Genomic DNA, 23260 nt, shown 5'->3' with positions numbered 1-23260 from the left:
GGAAGAGAAAGGAAGTCCAGAGCACTTTATGGCTGGAACATAGTAAAAGAGAAGAAGAGTAGTACAAGGGATGGTCTAAGATGTACAAGACAGCAGATCATGAAGCATTTTGTATATCAGGATGGGGAGCTCACCCTTTTGTTCCTAGGGTGCTGAGAAGCCTTGAACCGGTTTTAAGCAGGGAACAGTATAATTGTTAAAACATTTTAAACCCCGCCCCCCCAACTGGTGTGAGGATGATGGATGACAGGAGGATAAAAGAGGGAGCAGGAAAACCACCAAGACATGCTCATGACTTGACTACGGCGGTAGCAGTCAAGAGGGACATACGCTAAACAATATTTTGGAGGCAGAACTCAGTCTGATGGGCTGAAATGGGGCATGAGGGAAAGGGAAGAACCAACAATGACTCCTGGGTGTTTTGTTCATTTGTTTGTTTGAGCCTGTGGAGTGGTTTCATTTGAAATGAAAAGACAAGTAGCTATTGGGGAAGCGGAAAACCAGTACTTCCAATTTTGATGTAGTGGGTTTGAGATGTTCATTAGGGATGATAAATAGCAGTTTGGATCTGCACGTGTGGAACCTCATGGGAGGTATAATTCTGGGTGTTATCTGTTGTAGATGTTATTTAAAGCCTTGAAAGTAGGAAAGATCATCATAGGAGGAGATGTACGTAAGAGAAGAGAAAGCACTAAAACAGTTTGAGGTCAAGAAGGAAACGGGAAATAAAGGAGATTGAGAAGCAGCAGCCAGTAAAGGGGGAGGAAAATCGAGAAGGTAGTGGAAGCCAAGGGGAGAAAGGCAGAGATCGACTGTGACAAATCCTGCTGAGAAGTCAAGTACCTTGAATTTGGGATCTCTTGATTTGGCAACATGGACCCCCCAGTGAGTTTCAGGGTAGTCCTTGAGAGCAGGAGCCTATGCGGAGGGTGGGGGCAAGGTTGCAGGGAGAGAATAGGATGTGAAGTTTTGACAATCACTGAATAACCCTTTTGAGGAGTTTTGATGTACAGAGGAACAAAAATAGAATGAGAAGGAGAAGAAAGAGGGTGACATCAAGAAAGTGTTTTGTTTTGTTTTTAAGATGAGAGATGCTTTGTATGTTTCTGTGATGTTTGTATGATGACAGGAATGATCCGGGAAACTCATGGGAAGAGATGGATGATTCAGGGAAAAGAAAGGGGAAGTTTTAAGGAGCAAGAGGAGGTGGGATCTAGACCATGTGAAGAAGTTCACATTGATTAAAACAAAAACATTTCGGGGTGCCTGGGTGGCTCAGTCGTTAAGCGTCTGCCTTCGGCTCAGGTCATGATCCCAGGGTCCTGGGTTCGAGCCCCGCATCGGGCTCCCCGCTCGGCGGGAAGCCGGCTTCTCCCTCTCCCACTCCCCCTGCTTGTGTTCCCTCTCTCGCTGTGTCTCTCTCTGTCAAATAAATAAATAAAATCTTTAAAAAAACAAAAACATTTCAACCGCTACAACAGGAGGCAAGCAGAAAACACTGGTTGATGGATGGAGAATATGATATAGGTAGATTTGTGGACGGAGAGATGAGGGCATTAATGTCTGTGTTTCTGTTTTTCTTAACTGTGTGTATTGCATTCTTAACCTAATAAGAATGAACTCAGACTTACGATTGTATGTTAAAATTCTGAAAAATTAAAAAAAGAATCCAGTATTTTTATAGTAACTTGATAATACAAAGCAAGCTATTAAAATGGCACAAATTCTGCAGCACAAATTCAGGACATCATTAGTGAAGGGTTGTTCTGTTGCAAGGTAGTTGCAGGGCATTTTGTAGATATCTACTTTAGCAGAGGAGTAAAGATGGCTTGTATTTATATCGCAATGCATATATTTCTTAAACCATAGAACCAACTATAAGACAATAATAGACTAGAAATGTTTTTAGTAAAAATATCCATCGTTGTATACTGTGGGGTTCACTAAATAACCAATAATAATGCAAATGATGGCTACTGTAAATAACTGTAGGTTTATCTTTATCATTTATCAATTTATTTGTCAATTTAAAATCAAGAATTGACAACCAAGACCAACTGGAAACAATATTAATGACATTCCTTTAACACAAAATATCCTGTCCTCCCCCACAGCGTAGGTGTTTCAGTAACCTTTTATGTGTAGCTCTACATGAGAGCCAGGTTTCCTCGACTGCTGGATGGGGATCCTCAATAAATCCTAAAATGTCAGCAATTTCACAATTTTATTTATGAATACAAAACGTTAGGAACGTTTGTAGGTTACTTGTACGCTTGCCGTGGGCAGAAATGAAAATACATGGACTTTCCTCATTTGCCCGTCACGAACCAGAGGAAGTGTTTGGATTTTTAGACCAGTTCCGTCAATGGCTAGCAGACCATACTTGACCATGATCCTGAATTATCTTCCTTCCTTCAGTAGTTCATTACATCCTTGCAAATTTGCTACTTTAGAGTGAAGCATGACATTGGAAGGGACCTAAAGGGGGAGAAAATGGATCTGCAAGAAGAGGATACTTTGCATTTGACATTTGGGTTTATCTTTCTGGTTTTAAATTTCAGTGTTGGCAATTAAAGATCTTTGATTTAAGAGGGGGAAGAAAGAGGTACCTGTTGCAGGTGGCAGCTGGTTATTACTGCCTCCTTACTGCGTAAAGGGTGCTTTGAGGTCTGTGACAGCTCGGCACCACAGGGAAGGAGAATTGGAGGTGGCATTAGCCACCTGGGCACAAGAACACTGATTAACTCTTTCTTCTCCTCATCCCACACAGGCTCAAGCAACCATTGTCAGTCTGGGCAAGGAAAATCTTGTTCTGTTGGCTGAAGTCTAGGTGACAGTGGGGTTGCAATCCAGAAGGGTTTATGTGAAGAAAATTGTACCCAGTATATGTGAGAATCATTTCAGAGTGGGAGTGGGGAATCATTTACTCATTGGACTGGCACCATTTGGAATGGGAGTTTGGTGGGGGTGGCCTCAGAGTGAGGCAGATAGCCAAAGCAGACTGGTTCTTTTGGGGGTGCTTCTTCCAGCTCAGACCCTCCCTCTTCAGTTCTCTGGGCATGGGGCATGGGCGGTGGGTGCTTCTCCTTGGACTGGCCCCTCGTACCCCACCCCCTGGTCCTGGTATCCAGTTGTCCATCTCTGTGTCGGAGTCCCTTTCCCTTTTTGACCATCTTTTCACATGGAAACCCTTTACAGTGACCCTGGGCTAGTTCTGTTTGTGGGGTACACATTTGGTCTCTAGGAACTGTGCATCTTCGTCCACTGTGGGTGCAAGTGCAGCTTTCTCCTGAAAATCCTGAGGAATTGTTGGAGGATTCTAAGCAGGGAGGTAACATGAGTCAGTTTGCTTGTAGGAAGAGTACTAGCAACAGTGTGGCCAGAGAAGGAAGCTTGAGGCTGAAGACAGGGAGGCTAACTAATCACCCTTGCAGAGTCCTGGCTAATGAGGGTGTATTGATAATGCTGAGGAGAAGATGGATTCATAAAGGTGTTAATATTATAGATATGCAAGAATTTAATGGCTAAGTGGCTGAGGAAAAGCGAGTCACCTGCCAGGTGCCTTTGTGTTTTACGGGTGCATAATAAACTAAATTTCCCACCATTAAGATGGTAGCATAAGGAAATAGGAGAGAAGTCATATTTGTCATCAAAGTCGTATTTGGACACATTTTTTTTTCTGGTGTTTATCAACTGTCCTTCTCTCTTAATTTATAAGCAATTTGCAAGGAATTGCATTCTCTAAGGAACATTTTTGGTCACCATTTGTTCTACCTGTTTCTTTTTCAGGGATTCACCTTAAACATTTGCTTTTAAAAGCTTATGGTGTAGGGGCACCTGGGTGGCTCAGTTGGTTAAGCGACTGCCTTCAGCTCAGGTCATGATTCCAGGGTCCTGGGATCGAGCCCCGCATCGGGCTCCCTGCTTGGCGGGAAGCCTGCTTCTCCCTCTCCCACTCCCCCTGCTTGTGTTCCTTCTCTTGCTGTCTCTCTCTCTCTCTCTCTGTCAGTTAAATAAATAAATAAAATCTTAAAAAAAAAAAAGACCTTATGGTGTATACAACATGAAGGAGGCACATACATACCATTGAAATTCTTTAGGCTGATTTGAACTTTGTTTTGAAATAAACAGATTGTCTGCCAGTCCCTCTTCTTGTTTGTATTGAAGTTTGTCCCCCATAATCCTGGCCCCTTCCAGTTCCAGCCTCACAGCTTGATATTTATTTTAAGCAGCTGCTTATGAAAGGTAAACTTTAGCAGTGATCAAAATGGAATACGGTGGGTTTGTGTTTGAGTGTGGGGTTGCTGGGGAGCTGTCCTTCGAATACCCTTTCTTTTATACTTTTTGCACCCACATTTTGGCTGTGAGAATAAGTCTGGGAAAGCTGCCTTTTGGCTTTTGAGCACATTGCCAGCTTTGGCGATTGCAGATTAACTGGTGTTGTACTAAACACCACTGAAATAAAATAAATGAGTCTATTAAAGCTTGGAACTCCTGAGAACTACAAATGTAAAAACCGTCAACAGATGCCATTTGCTGAAACCGAGGCTCCTCTAGCAGATGGGTGAAAGTTAAACATAAATTGCACTATTTCTTCTTCTGTTGGTTCATTTGTTTTTAATATAGTATGAAAAAATCTTGCTATTCACTTACTTCTGGCATATGCTTCATGGCTGTTTAGGGTATTCTGAGAAGATCTTTGAAATGATAGTCATGCTGTGTTTTATTATGTGAATTCATTGAATGCATAGAAACAAATCCTTGTCAGAGTTTTAAAACTTTCTTTGGTCATATTTCCAATATGGAAAATCAGAGTGAGAAATAATCACCAAATGTTCACAACGGGACATAATGTCTTTTAAATCTTTCATGTTGCGCTATAGTAGAATAATATCGATCATATCTAATAGTTCTTATTCATTTAGTACTTGAATTTTCTTTGCAGTATTTTTTTTTAAAGATTTTATTTATTTATTTGAGAGAGAGAGAATGAGAGACAGAGAGCATGAGAAGGAGGAAGGTCAGAGGGAGAAGCAGACTCCCTGCTGAGCAGGGAGCCTGATGTGGGACTCGATCCCGGGACTCCAGCATCATGACCTGAGCCGAAGGCAGTCGCTTAACCGACTGAGCCACCCAGGCGCCCTTCTTTGTAGTATTTTAGTTTCTCACATGCCATCTAATCATTTAAATAACACACACACAGAAGAATGGTGCTTTTAGTCCTCGTTCCATTTAATGACTTATATACCATTTAATGCAATCGCTATTAATTAATATTAACTTGCAAGAACCATAATGACATTATTAATCATTCGAGGATATTTATATATTCTCGGCATAGAACTAAGTGTTTCTTTTATAATTTAGTTTACTCATATATCTCTCTAGAAACCTGCAGTTTTCTTGCCTTTTTCCTGATCCCTAAAGTTATTTATCCAATAGTATTTCTCAGAACTGGGAACTGAATCAGAACCAAAGAAATTTCAGCATAGTTGGAAGAATGGGGAAGCAATTAAATAAATATGTAAATTGTTATGCAATCGTCTCACATTTAGGAGGACGGATAATATGCATTACGCTGTTTTTTAACTTTGAAACTTACTGTGATTGCTCTTTACAGGCTCAGGTTCATGTCGCTTTAGTTACTCAGACCCCAGCATCATTGTGTCATACGCCAAGAATAATACCGGAGACTGGATTCAGCTGGAGAGAATTAGGTTTGTTATCATTTCAAGTAGTTTCATAAATCCTGACGTAAGTGGATTTCTACTTCCCGGTTTGCCTTCATTCTACCACCGATTTTATTCTGCATGGTCAAGTACTCTGGTTGTTAATTACACTGAATTACATGCCTGCACATATTACTCTCTGCCCTGTTTGAAGAAGTATTGTTAAGTGTCATTTTCCATTCAGAACCTCCCACAGTTCATAGTAGCTGTAACAAACCATTTTTGATAAAAGCATATTTGAGAGAATAACTTTCAGGATGCAATCCTCCACAAATTAACATCACTCTACTCTCTAGGTGGCTATGGGCTGGCTCCGAGGCCTAGGAATATACGAGATTACCGCGTAAATTCCTTCCAGTCTGGGATGGTAACGAGTTCATAACCACTAGGGCTTTTGCATCTAATCTTTAGTTCTGTCATTTCCCATCCAACCTCCCAAAGGCAGGTTCTAAAATTCTATTATCATAATTGTGATGCAACTTGTAGTCATTTTATTATATTTTCTTTATTTAAAAAAAAAAATCCCTCAATAAGGAAATGAGGTAGGATGCTTAAAGAAGAAGCTCACTCAAGTTGAAAAAATTTGGTTAAATTAAAAACACAAATGATATTTACTCCTTCTGCAGAGTTTAAATCATAAAACAATTCAAAATGGATGCCTAATTTTAGGTCTGGTAAGATATTTAAAAGAAAAAACTGCCTTAGACTTTTATAAAGTAGTTAGTCTGATTGGTTTAGTTCTTAAATTCATATAACTCAAGTAGAACATTTTCCATCAGTTTTGTACAGTTTTCTTTCTTCACATGCTAATTTCCTTACCGTATTTCCCTATTGAAAGAATTGCGATTTATTTAGGGAAGAAGAGTAAATATTAGTCTTTAAATTCTTAGTCTTCAAAGCTAAATCAATCTGCCCAAAGTTTCTAGTCGTATTTCAAATTTAAAAAACTGTCACATGTCCAAGGTCTACTCCAACCAGAAACCGAGAAAAGTGATTCTACCTCATGGATTTTTTTTTTTTTTTTAAGATTTTATTTATTTGACCGAGAGAGACACAGCGAGAGAGGGAACACAAGCAGGGGGAGTGGGAGAGGAAGAAGCAGACTCCCGGTGGAGCAGGGAGCCTGATGTGGGGCTGGATCCCAGGACCCTGGGATCATGACCTGAGCCAAAGGCAGACACTTAACGACTGAGCCACCCAGGGGCCCCTACCTCATGGATTTTAATAGACTATCTCTCTCTGAGGCAGGATACCATATAATCTGTAAGGACTGGGTACAAGCCAAGCTCTGACATGCTATGTCAATTTTATAACAGCATTTTGCTATTCTTCCTAATTTCTAGTAGTTATTATGAAAATGCATTCATATTAAATACTTATTTATATAAATGGCTGTAAACAAGGCAGCATATTGAAAATTTTATCCTAACCTCCATTTTTTTCTCTATCCAGTAGTTATGTATTATAGTTTAGGTAAATTGTAGTAGACATTTCTTGCTGGAAAACAGCTACACATTTTTGATATGACGAATAGTGAATGTACACATTAAATTACAACATATGAAGATCACATTCAGCTGACTCCATTTGGTTTTTCACTAAATGAGACTTTCAATTTTAGACCATGCTCCAAGCTATCATGCTCATTAATGCAAATTTTCCTTACCAGTAGTAGTGATCAGAGTGAACATATTTTCAGTCACTTCCTAAAACTAAAATGTACTATTTTCATTGGTTTAAATTCTTTTTTGAAGCTAAAAACATAGTCATTGTGCAATATTTTAAAAGAAAAGGCAATTGATTACCCCCAAAGGTAAGGTACACCATCTATAACCTACACTGACAATTCTTTGGATATATATGTGCTTCATTGGTGAGTGAAAAATATGTCTTTTCTGTAGTCCTTTCAAAACTGATTTATAGTAAGCCCAGGGTAATACTAGTTTGCATTTTAGTACCACTTTTAATCTTGGCTAAAGCAATCATTTTTACTATAGCAGGTTTCTACTTTGGTAGGATAAAATATTTAATAAAAGTACTTTATCACATAGCAGAAGGGCCTAGATTCTAACAGATATACTATAAAAATCATGTTAAATTATATCAAGCTTTTAAAGATTGATCTGCATCAAGTTGTAAAGAATTATATAGAGTGTTTAATTTTCATGGCAAATCTCACACTGATATAGACAAAACAAATAAAAATGTATCTGGTTACTAGAAACAAAGTAATGATTATTAAACACAGATTTTGAAATAGCATAGATACAAAATTTCACAAAAAGAATCAAAATTAAGAAGTCAATTTTATAGTTTTTCTTTTTTCCTTTTTAGTATCAAATAAAATCAACTGTGAGATTATTTGAGTTTTTTGTGATTGAGTGTCTACGACATGCAAAAAACTGTGCTGCAGACACTTTGATTTTTTGCAGACACCATCAAGTGTGTGCATTTTCTCTTTGATTATTCCTTTACTGGCTTACTTGAATATACTCAGTGTCTGCTTTGTGTTAAGAGAAGAGCTCTCGAAGACGTTTAATGTTTAAACTGTCATCAGTTAATAGGAACATCTTAATCATCAGCATATACTAAAAGATTTAAGGGCTGTAGGATTATGAGTGTTTAATCTGTGATACGTATCATGTTAAGCTAATGAAACTACAATCTTAATTAAAAAACAAAATTGATCTACAAGAAAGAAAAAATGGATACCATTGAGCGTCATTGTTTATTTATTATGTGGCACCAATTCCCATCTTACCGTATATTCCAGAGCCCCTTCCAATGTCAGCACCATCATACACATCCTCTACCTTCCTGAAGACACCAAAGGGGAGAACGTCCAGTTTCAGTGGAAGCAGGAAAGTCTCCATGTAGGCGAAGTGTATGAAGCCTGCTGGGCCCTAGATAACATCCTGATCATCAACTCAGCTCACAGACAAGTCATTTTAGAAGACAGTCTTGATCCAGTAGACACGGGCAACTGGCTTTTTTTCCCGGGAGCTACAGTGAAGGTTTGAGCTCTTTTTTGTTTCTTCTCCTTCCCTCTAAAACCTAAAGTTTAATCAACCAGATCAGACAAAGATAACCATTCTTACCAAATCCACTAGTAAAGGAATAAGTAATACTCTTATTTATGTTACCTTCTCTTTCAAGGGTGGGGAGTCATTGGTACAAAAAACACTGACTTATTCATCCATTTAGTAAGTATCTTTGAGGACCCACTGTGCTGTGTCCTGGACTGAACCTAGAGAGTATAACCACAAAAGGGCAGATATGTTTCTTCCCTTCACGTGGCTGTCAACTTCATGGGGGTAGTTAGACATGTCAACATGCAAATACAAAACAATATAATTTCTGTGATTTGCTGGGAAAGTTTAGAGCTCTGGAAGTACAATATACAATACCGAATCCAGTCTCAAGGGATTAGGAACGTGCTCCAGTTTGGGAATCTGAGCAGAGACCAAAAGGTAATTTGGAGTTGGCCAGATGGGAGGAGTACTGTTTCTAGAATCAGAAATCATATATATAAGGCCTGGACGGCAAGAGCACAGAGCAAGGTCTTAGACAACGTTCAATCTATTGTCTAACAGATTTTGAGTTGAGACTTTTGATAGTTAAATGTGGAGATAAGGCCCGTGACAAAACCTTGAAGATCTTGCAAGATGCTATGGAGTATGAATTTTATCCTGAAGGTGATAGGGAGTCACTGAATTGCTCCAAATAAGTCTGACCATCAGATTTTATTTTTTAAATATACCTTTGAGGATGGAAAATGGGATGGAAGGGAGAAAGTGCAAGTAGGGGAGCCACAGAGGAGGCTGGTAACAGAAATCCAGTGGGAGACCATGTTGGTCAGACTTAGGGGAGAATGTGGATGGACTTCAGAGATTTTTAGGAGAGGGAATAGAGAAGATTCAGGACTGATTGAGATGATGGGGGAATAGCAGGTGGTGAACACAGGATTTGGGCAGCTGGGTGGATGGCAGTGCCATTCATGGAAACAAACATAGAAGGAGAAGCAGGTTCACAGAAGTTGATGAATTCACTCTGGCCATGGTGATTTTTTCTTTAATTGAGATATACTTGATGTATAATATTATGTTAGCTTCAGGTGTGCCATGTAATGGTTTAATATTTGCATATATTGCAAAATGATCATCCCAGTAAATTTTGTTAATATCCATCACCTCACGTGTTTACAAAATTTTCTTCTTGTGATGAGAACTTTCAGGATCTATCAGCAACTTTCAAATATGCAATATGGTATTATTAACGGTTGTCCACCATACCTTGTGGACATGTTGATCTTGATAATCCTGGGGACAAGCGAGAAGAAATAATTGGTGGGAGGTTAGATAAAGCAATCAGGAACTCAGAGGAAGTTTGGCAATTATCAACCTTTTGAATGGACATTGAAGTCATAGGCTTGCCTGCCCAGAGTGTGTGGAAAAAGAAGTTGTGCTGAGGCAATATAAAGGATGTCATTAGACCCTCAACTGGGCCCTCTCAAGTTTCCAGTATATGAAAATAGAGTGCAAATACAGCTTATGGAATTTGTAAAATGTGACTCGCTGGTACCCTGTGCTGCACAAAGGAGGTGAGAGCACAAGAGGAGCAGCAAGTAGAACATAAACATCTAAGATGCTCACCTCCTTTTAATAATGTTTTCGAATTAAAAAAAAAAGATTCCAAATTATTTATACCCTTCAACACAGGAACTCCCCTGACACAATAACTTCTTGTTTAACAAACCAAGCGCTAGACAATCTACTTGTGGTTCATGAAATCACACCAATTGGCATTAGGTGAACAGGAATCATCCTTGCTCAGTGTGAGACAACACCCAGTAAACCTTATGGAAATTCATCCTGACAAAGACTCTAAAACCTTGGTCCCTTGAAAGAGAGTCCATGGATTCCTTTCATATGGGTGTAGAGAAGAACCTTTGTGAGGATATCCCACGTCCTATCCCACTACCACTTGATTAAGAAGGATTTCTGTTGATGTTGTTCAACATCGGCGAGAAGACATGAAAACCCAGGAAACATGTGGGGACCTCAGGGCCTGGGATTCACATCCTTTTCCCATGGTGATCATTTATCATTTGGACTCAGTACCCTTTACTATACAAATGCAATTTTTATGCCTTGTTTTACAAGCTGTTATACTAATCTAATTAGCCATTCAGTTTCTTAATGGATTGTACTTTAGTACCACCCCTGATAAAAATGCATGAAATGTGGTATTGCTTCAGCAGTGATGTTCAATTAAATTACGACTTTGTGTGGGTTAATAATTTTGCTTTGTGGTCCATCATTTTACTCCCAATCATACATTTGAGATTTGCCTAGTGACCTGTGGGGGGGAAAAAACACTGTAGCAATGATATATATCATGCTCTTTGACAGCTATCAGGTAGAAATTTTTCTCTGATGTTTTGTTTTGAAAATTCTCTTTAAAATTTTGCAATAATGGAATCTAAGAATTCTCATTTTACCTCATTTGCATGACCACCCTTTTGCTTTCTGGCTCAAATATCTGAGCATTAAAAAGTTGCTTTTGCCAAGTGATTTGGAGTTCTAGCAATAAAAATTGTTTATTTAAACTGTATGCAACTTCTTCATTAAATATTTCACCTTCAATTTGTGGCATCTGAAACAAAAACTAAATATAACCAATTAAAGAGCGTAAGCATATCTCCATGTTCCTATTGGTCACAGGGCATGTTTTAAACATTGCTTTATTTTGGACTTTTAGTTTTGAGGATTATTGTTTGTTTGCTTGCTCTACCTATGTATTACCTTTTCTATGTTCAGTAAACTAAACTTTCAGTTTAGTTCAGTTTAACTAAATCAAAGAGTAAGTCTAACAGCAATTGAGAAAGTATGCTTGATTACAAAATAGAGCTTAGTTGCGGAAAAAATGTCCAAGCACAGACAGAATACTCTTAGTCTAAGTAATAAGGGCTACTCTTTATTGAACACTTAAAATTCCAGGTGCATGCATGCACACACACACAGATACACACACGGACACACATATGCACACACAGACATATATCTACACAGGATTATGTATAATTATATATTATAAACCTATAAAGTAGGTGCTCTAGTAGCCCCATTTTACAGATGTGGAAAGCAGACATAGAGGTGTTGAGTAACTTATCCAAAATATCCCTCTCACCTATGGGAGAGCCAGGACTCACATAGAGGAATCAGACTTGATCTTGATTTCATTCACCACATGGCTTTGCTCTTACAGGTCGTAAATATAAACCAGTGTGATTCTGTTTGGCCCATGTTTCTTCCCAACATCCATTTATTAAATTATCTGCCTATTTTCTTCCCTGTCACTCTCTGACTATAGGTTAAAAGATTCTTGGGTTTTTTTCTATTTCTTGATCTTGCTCCAGCTTTATTCCATTTGTAATGCACGTTCCTTCCTCCAGATGACTGATTTTTTTTATACATTAGAATTTAGTGAGTTCAGCCCAAGCACTGGCCTCTTTCTTCTCCTCCACACTCTTCTAGCTGATTTTGTTTTCACGGTCCTGGTTACTGGACCATCACAGGTGTTGAGTGCTGACCTCAGGTGAACTTAAGGGGATGGGAGGATTGACATGGTTTGCTTATGGAGGCAGGAAGCATTTGCAGTAGCCTGTGTGGGAGGTGATATAGTATAATAACGATGAGATGCTGAAGAAAGAGAAATCAAGTCTCACAGCAGTGGACTGCCTGTGACCAGGGTGTTAAGAGGCAAGGACCATACATAGGGATGTCAGTGACAGAAACTCCAGCGTCATTCCTTCACAGAAATCACATCATGCTCCCTCCATACTCAAGACCTCCGATGGCTTCCCGTGGAGGTCTAGCCTGTAATCCGAGGCCCCTTAGTCCAGGCCCCACCTAACTTTCATCCTCCTCTCCTGCTCCACTGTGCTCCAGCCTCACAAACCCAGCACAGAATTCCACACTGCTACACTTTACACATGCTTTTCCACCTTCTTTTTTCTCTGCCTGGTAATTCCCCAGCCTCCCTAAGGGCCCAGTTCCAAAGTCATTGTCTGTGTGAACTTTGTGCATCATTCATGTCTCAGTCCTCTCTGTACTGATGTAACTATTAGGTTGAACAAGCAGGAATTGGGGTTGTGGACTGGCTGTGGAAAACAGGTCTCTTTGTTTCCCCCAGTGACCACTGAAGTTCAACCTGAGAGCTTTTTTATCTCTGTTCTCTTTGCAGATCCCAAGACTGCCGAGAGACCAAATAAGTCATCCAATCATTTTAGTCTCTCAGATAGTCCCAGATCAATAACAGATATGATCAGATCACTGTAATCGCCTAAGCTCCAAGCTTCTCCCCTCCTCTGGCTTAGGTCTGCTGCAGTGGGAATGATGGCGGTGGTCAGCTCCTTCTCGGTCCTCACCACCCCATGCATTTCAGCCTCTGAACCCTCCAGGGCTGGGTGTGGAGGAAGCAGAAGAGGCAAGAGGCAGATATTGTTATAAACTGTAACTACTGATACCTTGGCCTGGCAAGCGATCAAAGCTGACTCTCTCTTCAGTCTACCTTTGGGCTCTTTGGAAATCTCCCCGCTCCTCACTAATGCTGGGGATCTCTCACCTGCTGTTCTTTGATGCATCTCCCATGTCTATTTCCACTTCCAGCCACGGGACCTCAGGCTAATGATTACAACCTGTTTCCACTGAGGGCTTCTTGCCCCTCCAGGGAACCATTTGAGGCAGGATCTTAGACAAACTAGGCTGTTTCTTGTGTCCATGGGCTGAAGTGTACACTCTAGTAAATGTTCACCTTGGATCCATGATTGGGAGGAGAGTAGTTACTTCTAAGCACAGCCCTCTTCTTACCTAGCCATCTTCCAGGCAGCTCTAGGCACAAGTCCAGGCCCATCCAGCATACCGTCTAGTGGTACCCTTGAAGTCCAATGCACCAGGCTTGAGCAGAGAAGATACCTTCCTCCTCTGATGCAGTCATGGGTGGGACGCATAGTTCACCACCAAACCTCTCTAAAGAAATCATTTCTCTGCTGTCCAGCTTCCTACTCACATCAACTTTGAGTTTGAATCCCTGCAACGTGAGTGAGTAACTAAGCCCTTTTATCACCTCTTTCACTAGGTCCTTGTAGTTGGTCCATCCCACCCTCACCTTAAAATGTGGAGTAGTTCCATTTCAATATTCTCTTACATGGTACATATACATCTATGAGTGCATTTACAACCTTGCTTTCCATTTATGTTTCTGTCTCCCTGGTTAGAATCAGCTTCTTAACCTCAGGGACTGCTTCAACCATTTTTAAATCTCCAGTGTTTGGCACATGATGGATTGTTGTTAGGTGTTAACAGAATGAATGAGAAGCTGGAAAAAATAACCAGATGATTTGTTTAGGAGGAGAGAAAATGAATTTCATATTCACTGATGACTTGAAGTCAGCTGAAAATATTGTGAATGAAACTGGAGACAGCACAACTGTTAAGAAAGGGGGCTTAAATATATTGGTTAAAATCTTGGCTTTACCATTTATTAGCCATGTGGTTTGGGGCAACTTATTTAATCTCTTGTTTCCTCAGTATCCTCATCTGTAACAGGGATAATAATAGTATCCACCCCAAGCTGTGATAATTAAATAAGAAAATACACATAAAACCCTTAGAACAGTCCCTAGCACATAGAAGGGGTTTAATAAATATGTGTTCTCTATATTGAAACCTAGAGAATAGGCTCCACAAGGAAGTAAACATAGAGGAAAATGTGTAGAAGGCAAAGGATTGAGCTGACTGCTCTGATTATGAGGTGGGGGAGAATAGAATAGAAAAAATATAGACCTCACAAATTATGTCATCTTTATATGTCATTGAAGTAACATCAGAATCAAATGCATTAAAATGATTAAGTTGGACACAAATGTTGCTCGTACATGTAACCTTTGGCAATCAAAGTAAGAGATAGTTTCCATTGGAATTAAACTTCAATGCCACTTATGTAATCAGAATTATTAATAGTTTCTATTATTAACAACAAATGATTTTTTTTAAATGCTACTGTTCATAAAACAAGGGAATAGAAAGTAGTGAGGATGTAAACTGCCTAGCTGATGACCTCAAAAATAATGTTTAAGGGTGTCAGGTCAGATAGGAAAGATGAAAATGATTCATATTCACAGTGCGTATTTCTCCTTATCTTCTTTAGATTTTTTTTTTCAGTTTCTTTGGGAATATTTAATTCATTTCATCTGAGCCAATTCTTGTTTATCTCAAGTAGGGCAGAATGATATAAGACCAAATAGAGTAATTAACTTAAGGAGTTTATGTGATCTGGAGAATTGCAATTATAGGTCACCAGTTTAAATCTGTCCTGGGTTGGTAGAAGGCCATTACCATCTGTTGGCTCTTGGATAATTAACATAAAATAGATGTAAAACAGTATTGATTTTTAATATGGAATCTAGCCTTACATTTGTTGTGCTTTTTGATTTGGGGTTGGTAAGCTGCAAGGAGTTATGGAATTAATGTGTTCTTCCTCTATAGCCTTCTGTGTTTCTCCTCCATTCTTTTTACAAGTGCATGGCCTTGCCTGACTCATCTTCCAGTGTTTTTCCAGAAAACTTGTCCATGTGGAAGAAAAGGCACACCACATTCTTATGCTTCTAATTACCATCATGATGTTTTATTTTCCGCAACTCCCTAAGCAGCCCTTTGTTCATGACCAAGTAGGTGGGGCTCTAAATGCCAAGAAATACAGTGCTGCAAATTAAAAAGCTCCCCAGAGCACCACCCTCATTAGCAATATCCCAGAGTAAGCAGATCATGGACTCACAAGGCAAGTGGACTGAAGCCTACTCAGTATCGAATCACCTGTCTTAATTACTGGTTAAGATGATTTTGCCTTCCTTTACAGAATACTGCATCCCTTTTCAACCTATGTATGTGATTTCTAGGAGAATCAAGAATTACTTGTGTCCATCGTTCCTATTCAAAACACACAGGGACACCTGGGTGGCTCAGTCGGTTAAGCATCTGCCTTCAGCTCAGGTCATGATCCCAGGGTCCTGGGATCAAGTCCCCCACCAGGCTTCCTGCTCAATAGGGAGTCTGCTTCTCCTGCTCTCCTGCCGCTCCCCCCTGCTTGTGCTCTCTCTCTCTCTCTGTCTCTCTGACAAATAAATAAAATCTTTAAAAAAAAAAAAAAAAGACACAGAGTATACTCTGCCCGTTCATCCACAGTTGCTAGAATAGCTAAATACTGCCACGGCTGCCATCCCCCATCCCACGGGAGCACGTCTCTCGGTCAGGCGGTTGTGGGTGTTTGTGCCACATTCGGAAGTGGGAGGCCCATTCTTCCTGTCTGAAGCGGGGCAATGATTCATCTTAGGGCAACTTCTTATGCTCCAACTCTATGACAATGGTCTTGCTTTTGCTATCAAGGTTTAAGGGAAATGAACCAATTTTTTAGCCCTTTCCAGTTAAGACTTAGAGTATCAAGGATCAGCATTTCACCTTGGGTAGGAGTCTCATATCCAGGAATGATACTTGCACTAACATGGATGCTAAATAATAATAAATAATAATAGTAACCTTATGATGATAAATAGTAGTAACGATGATAATAGAAATAGTAGTCATGATGGCATTTCATGAATGCTTCATATGTGCCAGCACATGAGGAAGTCTTATCATCCAAGTTTTGTATCAATAGTCAGTAAACACTGGGTGTCTGTAAATGGGTTTGGCACTTCATTTCCCGTAGTCACTCTTGAAACATCTGGACAAATCCATCAAAGTCATCTCTTTCCAGCTCCTCAAACATACATCCTGCGATCTGAGAACATCCTTAATTTCAAGGTCAAAGAAAAACACTAAATGTTAAGTTTTTGGAGGGCCAGCCTGGAGCTCCTTCAGCTAGCAGCCTGCTTTCTGTAACTCACCATCAAAGAGAAGAGCCGCAAAGATCAGGGGAGCACTCACAGGAGAACCCAGGGACGGACGATGAGGAGAGCTGTGAGCAAGTGTTTGGGTTTGGGTTTTGTTTTGTTTTGTTTTGTTTTCCTTTAATAGTACCCCATGGAGCAGAGTTTCCAAATGGATCGATATACCATGGAGGCAACTCTTAGTCAAACATGTGCTTCATTTTGTTTGCTTTCTCTCATCTTTAGTGGCAGCCAAAATTTGTATTTTGAAAGCATGAATCATTTGTGACTCTTTGGTATCTGTGTGTGTGTAGAGAGAGAGAGGGAGAAAGAGAGAGTGTATGTTTTGCTCAGTCACCATTAATAAATGTTTATATCTGCTCAGCTAGCCTGGTTACTCTTGGCTTGCAAAGGCATAAATCACTGGCTTCTGTCAACTCTGGAATTGACCCACAGATTAAAGGCAGATCACTGTGAGATAGGTGCCATTCCGCATATTTTTTATTTCTAAGAACTCTTCCCACTCTGATTACGTGCCTGCACCTGCTGATCTTTCTCTCTTTATTACCCGAGTTCATTGTGTGGCTAGCAAAGAATTCCAGATGGCTCCTTCTACACATTTATGTCAACTCGTGTTGGGAAGCAAATCAACGCTGTGAGGAAGGTTGTCCTTTAGAATAGACTGTGATTTGATTGCATGTATTTAAAAGAAATTTCTTTAAAAAGTAACTTATTAAGTTTTTCAAATTTAGGCCAGGGATTTGGAATAACTATACAGAATTTAGAGGGTCATATGTTATTTTTTTCTCTATTACTGCTTCCATTTAGACAGACTGCTTCCTCTATACTACACTTATTGTTGATAAATATGCAGTAATAATGACAATTTTCTTGTTTAACAAACACCAAAGGCCCTAATGAAGACAACAGCCATTAGGTAAATCAACAACCCATTAAGGGGAAGCATTAAGTCAAAACAGGAGAGTCTATTAATTTTCTTATAGCTCTTGTACATTAAGCATTTGCCAAATTCATTGTCCCAGTGGACACTAGGCAGATCTCCAGTCCTGAATAAGAATTGGAGCTTTCTGGGATTCTGCTGTCACCTGTCTAATACTTTTATCATAAATTGTGGAATTGTTAATGCAGAATAAGGTCATTATGTCCAAATTACGAAAGCATGTAAATTAATTTGTCTGAAAATTTAAAGTCTTCATGCAGGTTGAGGCTAATGAAAAAAGCCTAAGACGAATGGTGAAAGGGATGATCACACTCAAAGCAGAGTTCACTTTTAAACATGCATTTTGGGGGATGTAATCCCCTGGCAGATCAGTACCTGCCTACTATAATGCCCAACTTGTTTTCCAGAAATTAAGCACCCCAGAAGAAGGTTTCAATGATCCTTTCAATGATTTTATTTTATTTTTTACAGTATAAGGACAAACAGGAGGAAATCAGATATGCTTTCCAGAAATGTGCTTTGCAAATCGCTGTACTGGAAACTATCTGGTGTGTAACTTGAGGGATTTAAGTCCCGGCTTTCTAATGAGGATAAACCTGAGCTCAGTAAGATTTGTGGTTAGTCCATGTTCCCATGTCTTTTTCCATTAAGAATCGGAACGTTAACTATGATCTTTCTGGCCAGATTCCAGCCTGGTTAATTGCATGCTGTCTACCTAAATTCCCTTTGCTTGGGATGTTCTTCACTTTGGATTGCATTGCTCTTATTGTCATGTTTCCCCCAAGAGGTGGGTGCATGATATTGTAGAATGAGCCAGAATATAATTTGTCAAGCTAATAACAGTACTTTGGGGATGAAGGGTTAAACACAAGTCGTGTGCTTTTCACAATTTCCCTCCAATGCTGCCTATTTGTACAGTAATTAATGTGGAATAGCATTAGTGAAACATGGAATTGAGCCAAATCACCATGACAAGGGTGGCAATAATATGGAATCAAATAATTTTGATAAATGCTACCGGAAGTAACTAGTCAAACAAATCCCCAGAGCCTCCCTGACTGATGCACCCTTTTTGTTTGTTTTTGATCTGAAGCTGACACATTTAATCACTAATTAACGCAATGTTCCATGAGATTTATTTTACTCTATATGAATGTCAAAAACAACATTTTTCATCATTTCTGTGCCTAGCACAGGACATAGCACGGAACCTGCCCGGTGACACTCACTGAAGGAAGGTTTGTTAAGCGAATGAATGAAGTAAGGTTTGCTAAGTGAATCAGTGAAGTAAGGTTTGTTAAGCAAATGAATGAAGTAAGGTTTGTTAAGTGAATGAATGAAGATGGGGGTAATGAACATTTACTGATTTCCTGAGATTCCCCAATCTTTAGGGCGCATGTCGCCTACAGTATCTCATCTAATCCTCACACTTACTCCCATTCCACGGATGAAAAGACAGAGGCTCAGAGAGGCCAAATGGCTTCTCCAAGATCAAACAGTTTTGACTTTTGTAGCCAAGTGTGTTTTACTAGAAAGCCAGCCCTTTCGTTCCTCAGTCTCTTGCAGCCTCCCACATTGTACCTGGCATCCTCAGCCTTAATTTGAGAAGGCAAGTCCGAAAACCTCAGACCCTGTGAAAGTCAAGTTGATCTCCATAGACAAGGTTAACAACCACCCTATGGAATTTTACATTGTTATTCATACTCTGATTACTCCAATTCAAGTCTGTCACTGTTGCCATTTTGGAGTTGTCATAACTGTTGCCAAGTAATTATACACTTGTCACAAAATATACCATAAATCGAATCTTTATGAATCTTGGTACAAAGTGGTTCAAATGTGAATGTTTAACGAATCCAGAAAATAATGAGAAAAAATACCCTTTAAGCTCCCTAAAATTCACTCACTATGGTTGAATCTATTATGTCGACTAGAGAAAATGCACTTCAGCCCTCCTGCACCTGGACTGTGTTCATAGCCAAGTTTTCAGTCTTTTAACTGGCATTAAATTACCTAGAAATTGAATGTGTGGAAAATGACAGAAATTCATTTTGCCTCATGAGAGAAATCATTCTCTTCCTATTTTGATTTTTTTAAATATAGCATGAAAATCTGTATCTTTAAAGACCGTTGACCCAGGTTGTAGGAAATATGTATTTCTATATGATAATAGGTCTAGTGTAGAGAAAAGCTTAGGAAACACAATGATATGTAGGCTATAAGTCAATTTCCAATCACTCAATCACACATCCCAATGTAATCCAGAAACTCCTCTACCAACATATTTTATTTCCAGCCAGATATTGGCTAATTTATGACTCTGCCAACAATGCCATTTTAATTAATTTTATTCATCTTATTTCTCTTTCCTCTGCTCCTCATATCTCATCTATTTGCATTGCCTAGATTTTAATTAAAAAACCTCTCCTCTCTAAGGAGCAATCTGAAGTGGCAAAAATAATCACTTAAAATATTACAGTCATTAAAACATTGGCTGTGGTGGAAGCCGTGCATTTTCAATTTTCCTACAAATGATGTTTTAGCTTCCTTTTAAAGTGCACTTTGTATCTGAATTGTCTGCCACCAGCCAGCTTGGCTATCAGAAATGGTCTTCCAGCTGGGTGGGCTGAGTGACAACTCCTTAATGGAGGAAATGGATGGCTCTCTGCTCATGTGGAGGGGAAAGCATACTAGGCAGATTTCATTCCATCTGCCACCAGCTCTCTGCAAGCTGGCATTGCCCAAATGCCCAATATACTCATTCCAACAAAAAGGATATCATCAAAAAAATAAATTGTAAGTCTACAGATGCCTGAAAGAAGCATCAGGGCCATTAGACCCCAGGGAGATAATATTAAGAGGTGCCTCGGTGTTCATCTTTGATGAAAACCTAATTAAACTGTGGTGGGGGCGATTGCAAGTACTTTTACAAGTACAGAGGTGAAGTCATTAACATTTGCAGCAGAGGATAGGGAGCAAGCTTAGAAAAATGCTATCCTGAATTGTGGCCAAGGACTTGTTATATTGAGGAATTTGCACTGATGTTTCCTGTTGGTGCTTTTCTGAATGGCAAATTCTTGTCACTTAGCTACACTGTGTTCTGCTTTTCAAGTAAAGGAAACCCATTTCGCTGCAAAGTAGGAAAATATTTTCGATTGACAAATAGAAACAAGTAAGGACTATATTTAAGGGATTTTTAAAAATTGGAGATCTTTGGTACTCAGAACTATAAAGTATGTGTCATTGATCACTGGTAAAATAGTGACACGAAGTAAAAATAGTGATAATATCATAATGCACATTAGGAGGGCTAGAAATAGAAATATTTAGAGCCATCTTCAGACTTTATACCTTTATTTTGCCCCAAATACATGCTTAGTTACCTGATATATAGTCACCATAAGTCAGTCAAAAGCTGTAACTCAGGAAATCAAATTTTATGATCCTGTTTGCTCAAAAAAAAAAAACAAAAACAAAACAACTTGATAGATTTTTAGTATACTCAACATGCTCCTGAATTCCAAAATATTCTTGTTTTTATCATATCAAGAGCTCATGTATCTCACAAAGTTAGACATTTAACTGTCTTTTGAACTTGTTTAGATTTTAATTGTTATTACATATAAATGACATGAGTTTGAACAGATGCTAAACAAAAACAGCTGGGTATTAAAATCACTGAGAGCAGTTTTCTGAAATTCTTTTCATACTTTCAATGCACATTTTGCTTGGATTTTTAACATAGTATACTGATATTACACAAGGCAAGTTCATTTGTTAAAAAAAAAAAAAAGTGGCAATGGACATCTTGCATTATTAAGTTTTCCTGTCCTCAGAGAATTTTTGGTAACCTGACAAAATTTGGAGGGCCTTTAAAGTTCTAATTGATGCTTCTATCTGCCCTAAATGTGAATGAATGTTTGCTGTATTTCTACCATATGATATTTTGGGACATATTCTTATACATTTTACTAAAGGTTTTAAGTTGACCTGAAGAATTTTAATGACTATTCTAATGAGAAACGCAATTAAAAATGGATTTACATATGTTTCTATTTCTCTTTCACCTCCTGCTAAGAGTATGGACTATAACAGCTTATTTTTGGAAAAAATACCTATCCAGAAATAAAATAATGATTATTGTATAGCACTCAGACGTTTCAGAAACACACTTCCACAGGTAATATTACTTGTGCTTCTAACAGCACCTCTAGGGAACAGATATTATTGACATCATTCTATAGCCTGAGAAACTGAGGCCTACAGGGGTTAACTGACTTATGCAAAGCCATGTAGCTATTATGTAGAGCAAACGCATTGGAACAGGCCTTCTGATTCCAATCCTCAGACTCCTTGAGGATGGGTAGCAACTGAGTCTTCATTTCTTGTCATCCTGATTGGTTTTGGTTTCTAGGATTTTGTTCTTTTCCAACCTTCATCTCCTCAATTCATGTAAGTGCTGAATTAATTGAGGTAGATTTTAGGGGCCACTGGTTCCCATCCAGAGGCAGAGATGCAGTATCAAACAAGGCAATTCTATCCCAGTCCAAATGCATTCTGGCAGAAGTTCTGAGTTTGGAGAGTATCTGGGAAACCTGGCCCATTCTAAGATTTTGAGCCCCTTGTGACAAATCCTAAAATAGAATTCACAGGGAGCTCTAACTTGCCTTGTGATTGATTTTAGGGATCCTCAGAATGAGAGCTCTCAACTGTCCCCCTACCTTTCACAGGAGTCTTAAATACAGGGCCTATAAACAGTCAACTTCTCAGTAGGCCTGTCCCTGCCCATTCCTGCTCAGATGACTCAGGAATACACCAGTTTCACACAAACTGTCTCCTATTTTATAGTACCAGTATGACCATGCTGGTTCGTATTACCCTGACTCCAAACCTCGAAAACATTGGGTTCTACTCAGAATGGCAGAGGCAGAAGTTATCTCTTGATCTCCTTAGCATGGTGGGGAATCATGCAGCCATCCGTTGCTGTGTGTGTTCTGTGCATTCCCAGGCCCTGCTGCCCAGAAAATGACAGCCCCATCTTGCTAAGAGAGAGGGGAGGTTGAGCCACCTCCCGCTGAACTGTGGCTGTTTACTTTGCATATGTCACAACCTTTTTTTGGTACTGCAGTCCAGCGCTGACTATGAAGAAGAGAATATTCAAAGAGCAATCCTTTTCCCCTCCACACCCAGAGGACTTTGGGCCTATTTGGGAAGGGAGAATAGAGCTAACTGTGAATCGTCCCTTAAACCTGACAGACAGGATTAGGATATTTGCAGTGGAAAGACCAGCACTGATTGTTCTAAACCACTGCCCTGTTTGAATTTAGATTTGGCATTATTCTTCTTTTACTACAAGCTGTTAGAGAACAACTCCTTCCCTATAGAAATAATAATACTATGCCCAAAATCATACCATTATCTCTTTCATGGAAACTTACCAAAGACAGATCCTACTAGTTTTTAGATCCTATTAGCATGAAAATTAGATTAATATGTTTTCAGATCGCTTTATTTATCCTTGATATGGTAAGTATTACTTGTGTTTCATATGCTGGTGCTCTGTAGTCATAGTGTCAAAATTGTGTATTTGGTAGATAATTTTCAATAATTATACAATTACAAATGATCTATTCAACTACCAGA

General features: G+C 39.2%; 1 protein-coding gene across 1 annotated transcript in view; it reads left to right on the top strand.

Moving 5' to 3' along the window:
* RELN (reelin) overlaps nucleotides 1-23260 on the top strand; it is a 530360-nt gene that overhangs the window by 300442 nt on the left and 206658 nt on the right. The window contains exons 9-10 of the mRNA XM_045864852.3: nucleotides 5621-5717; nucleotides 8503-8743. Of these exons, the coding sequence (XP_045720808.1) occupies nucleotides 5621-5717; nucleotides 8503-8743 (338 nt within the window). The remainder of the gene's footprint in view (nucleotides 1-5620; nucleotides 5718-8502; nucleotides 8744-23260) is intronic.

This window comes from Mirounga angustirostris, unplaced genomic scaffold, assembly GCF_029215605.1.
Source record: "Mirounga angustirostris isolate CCGP_5_RB_7025 unplaced genomic scaffold, mMirAng1.0.hap1 SCAF_12, whole genome shotgun sequence".
NCBI classification, from domain to species: domain Eukaryota; kingdom Metazoa; phylum Chordata; class Mammalia; order Carnivora; family Phocidae; genus Mirounga; species Mirounga angustirostris.
The sequence above is the reverse complement of the archived record's forward strand: the minus strand, read 5'-3'. Positions and strand labels throughout refer to the sequence as shown.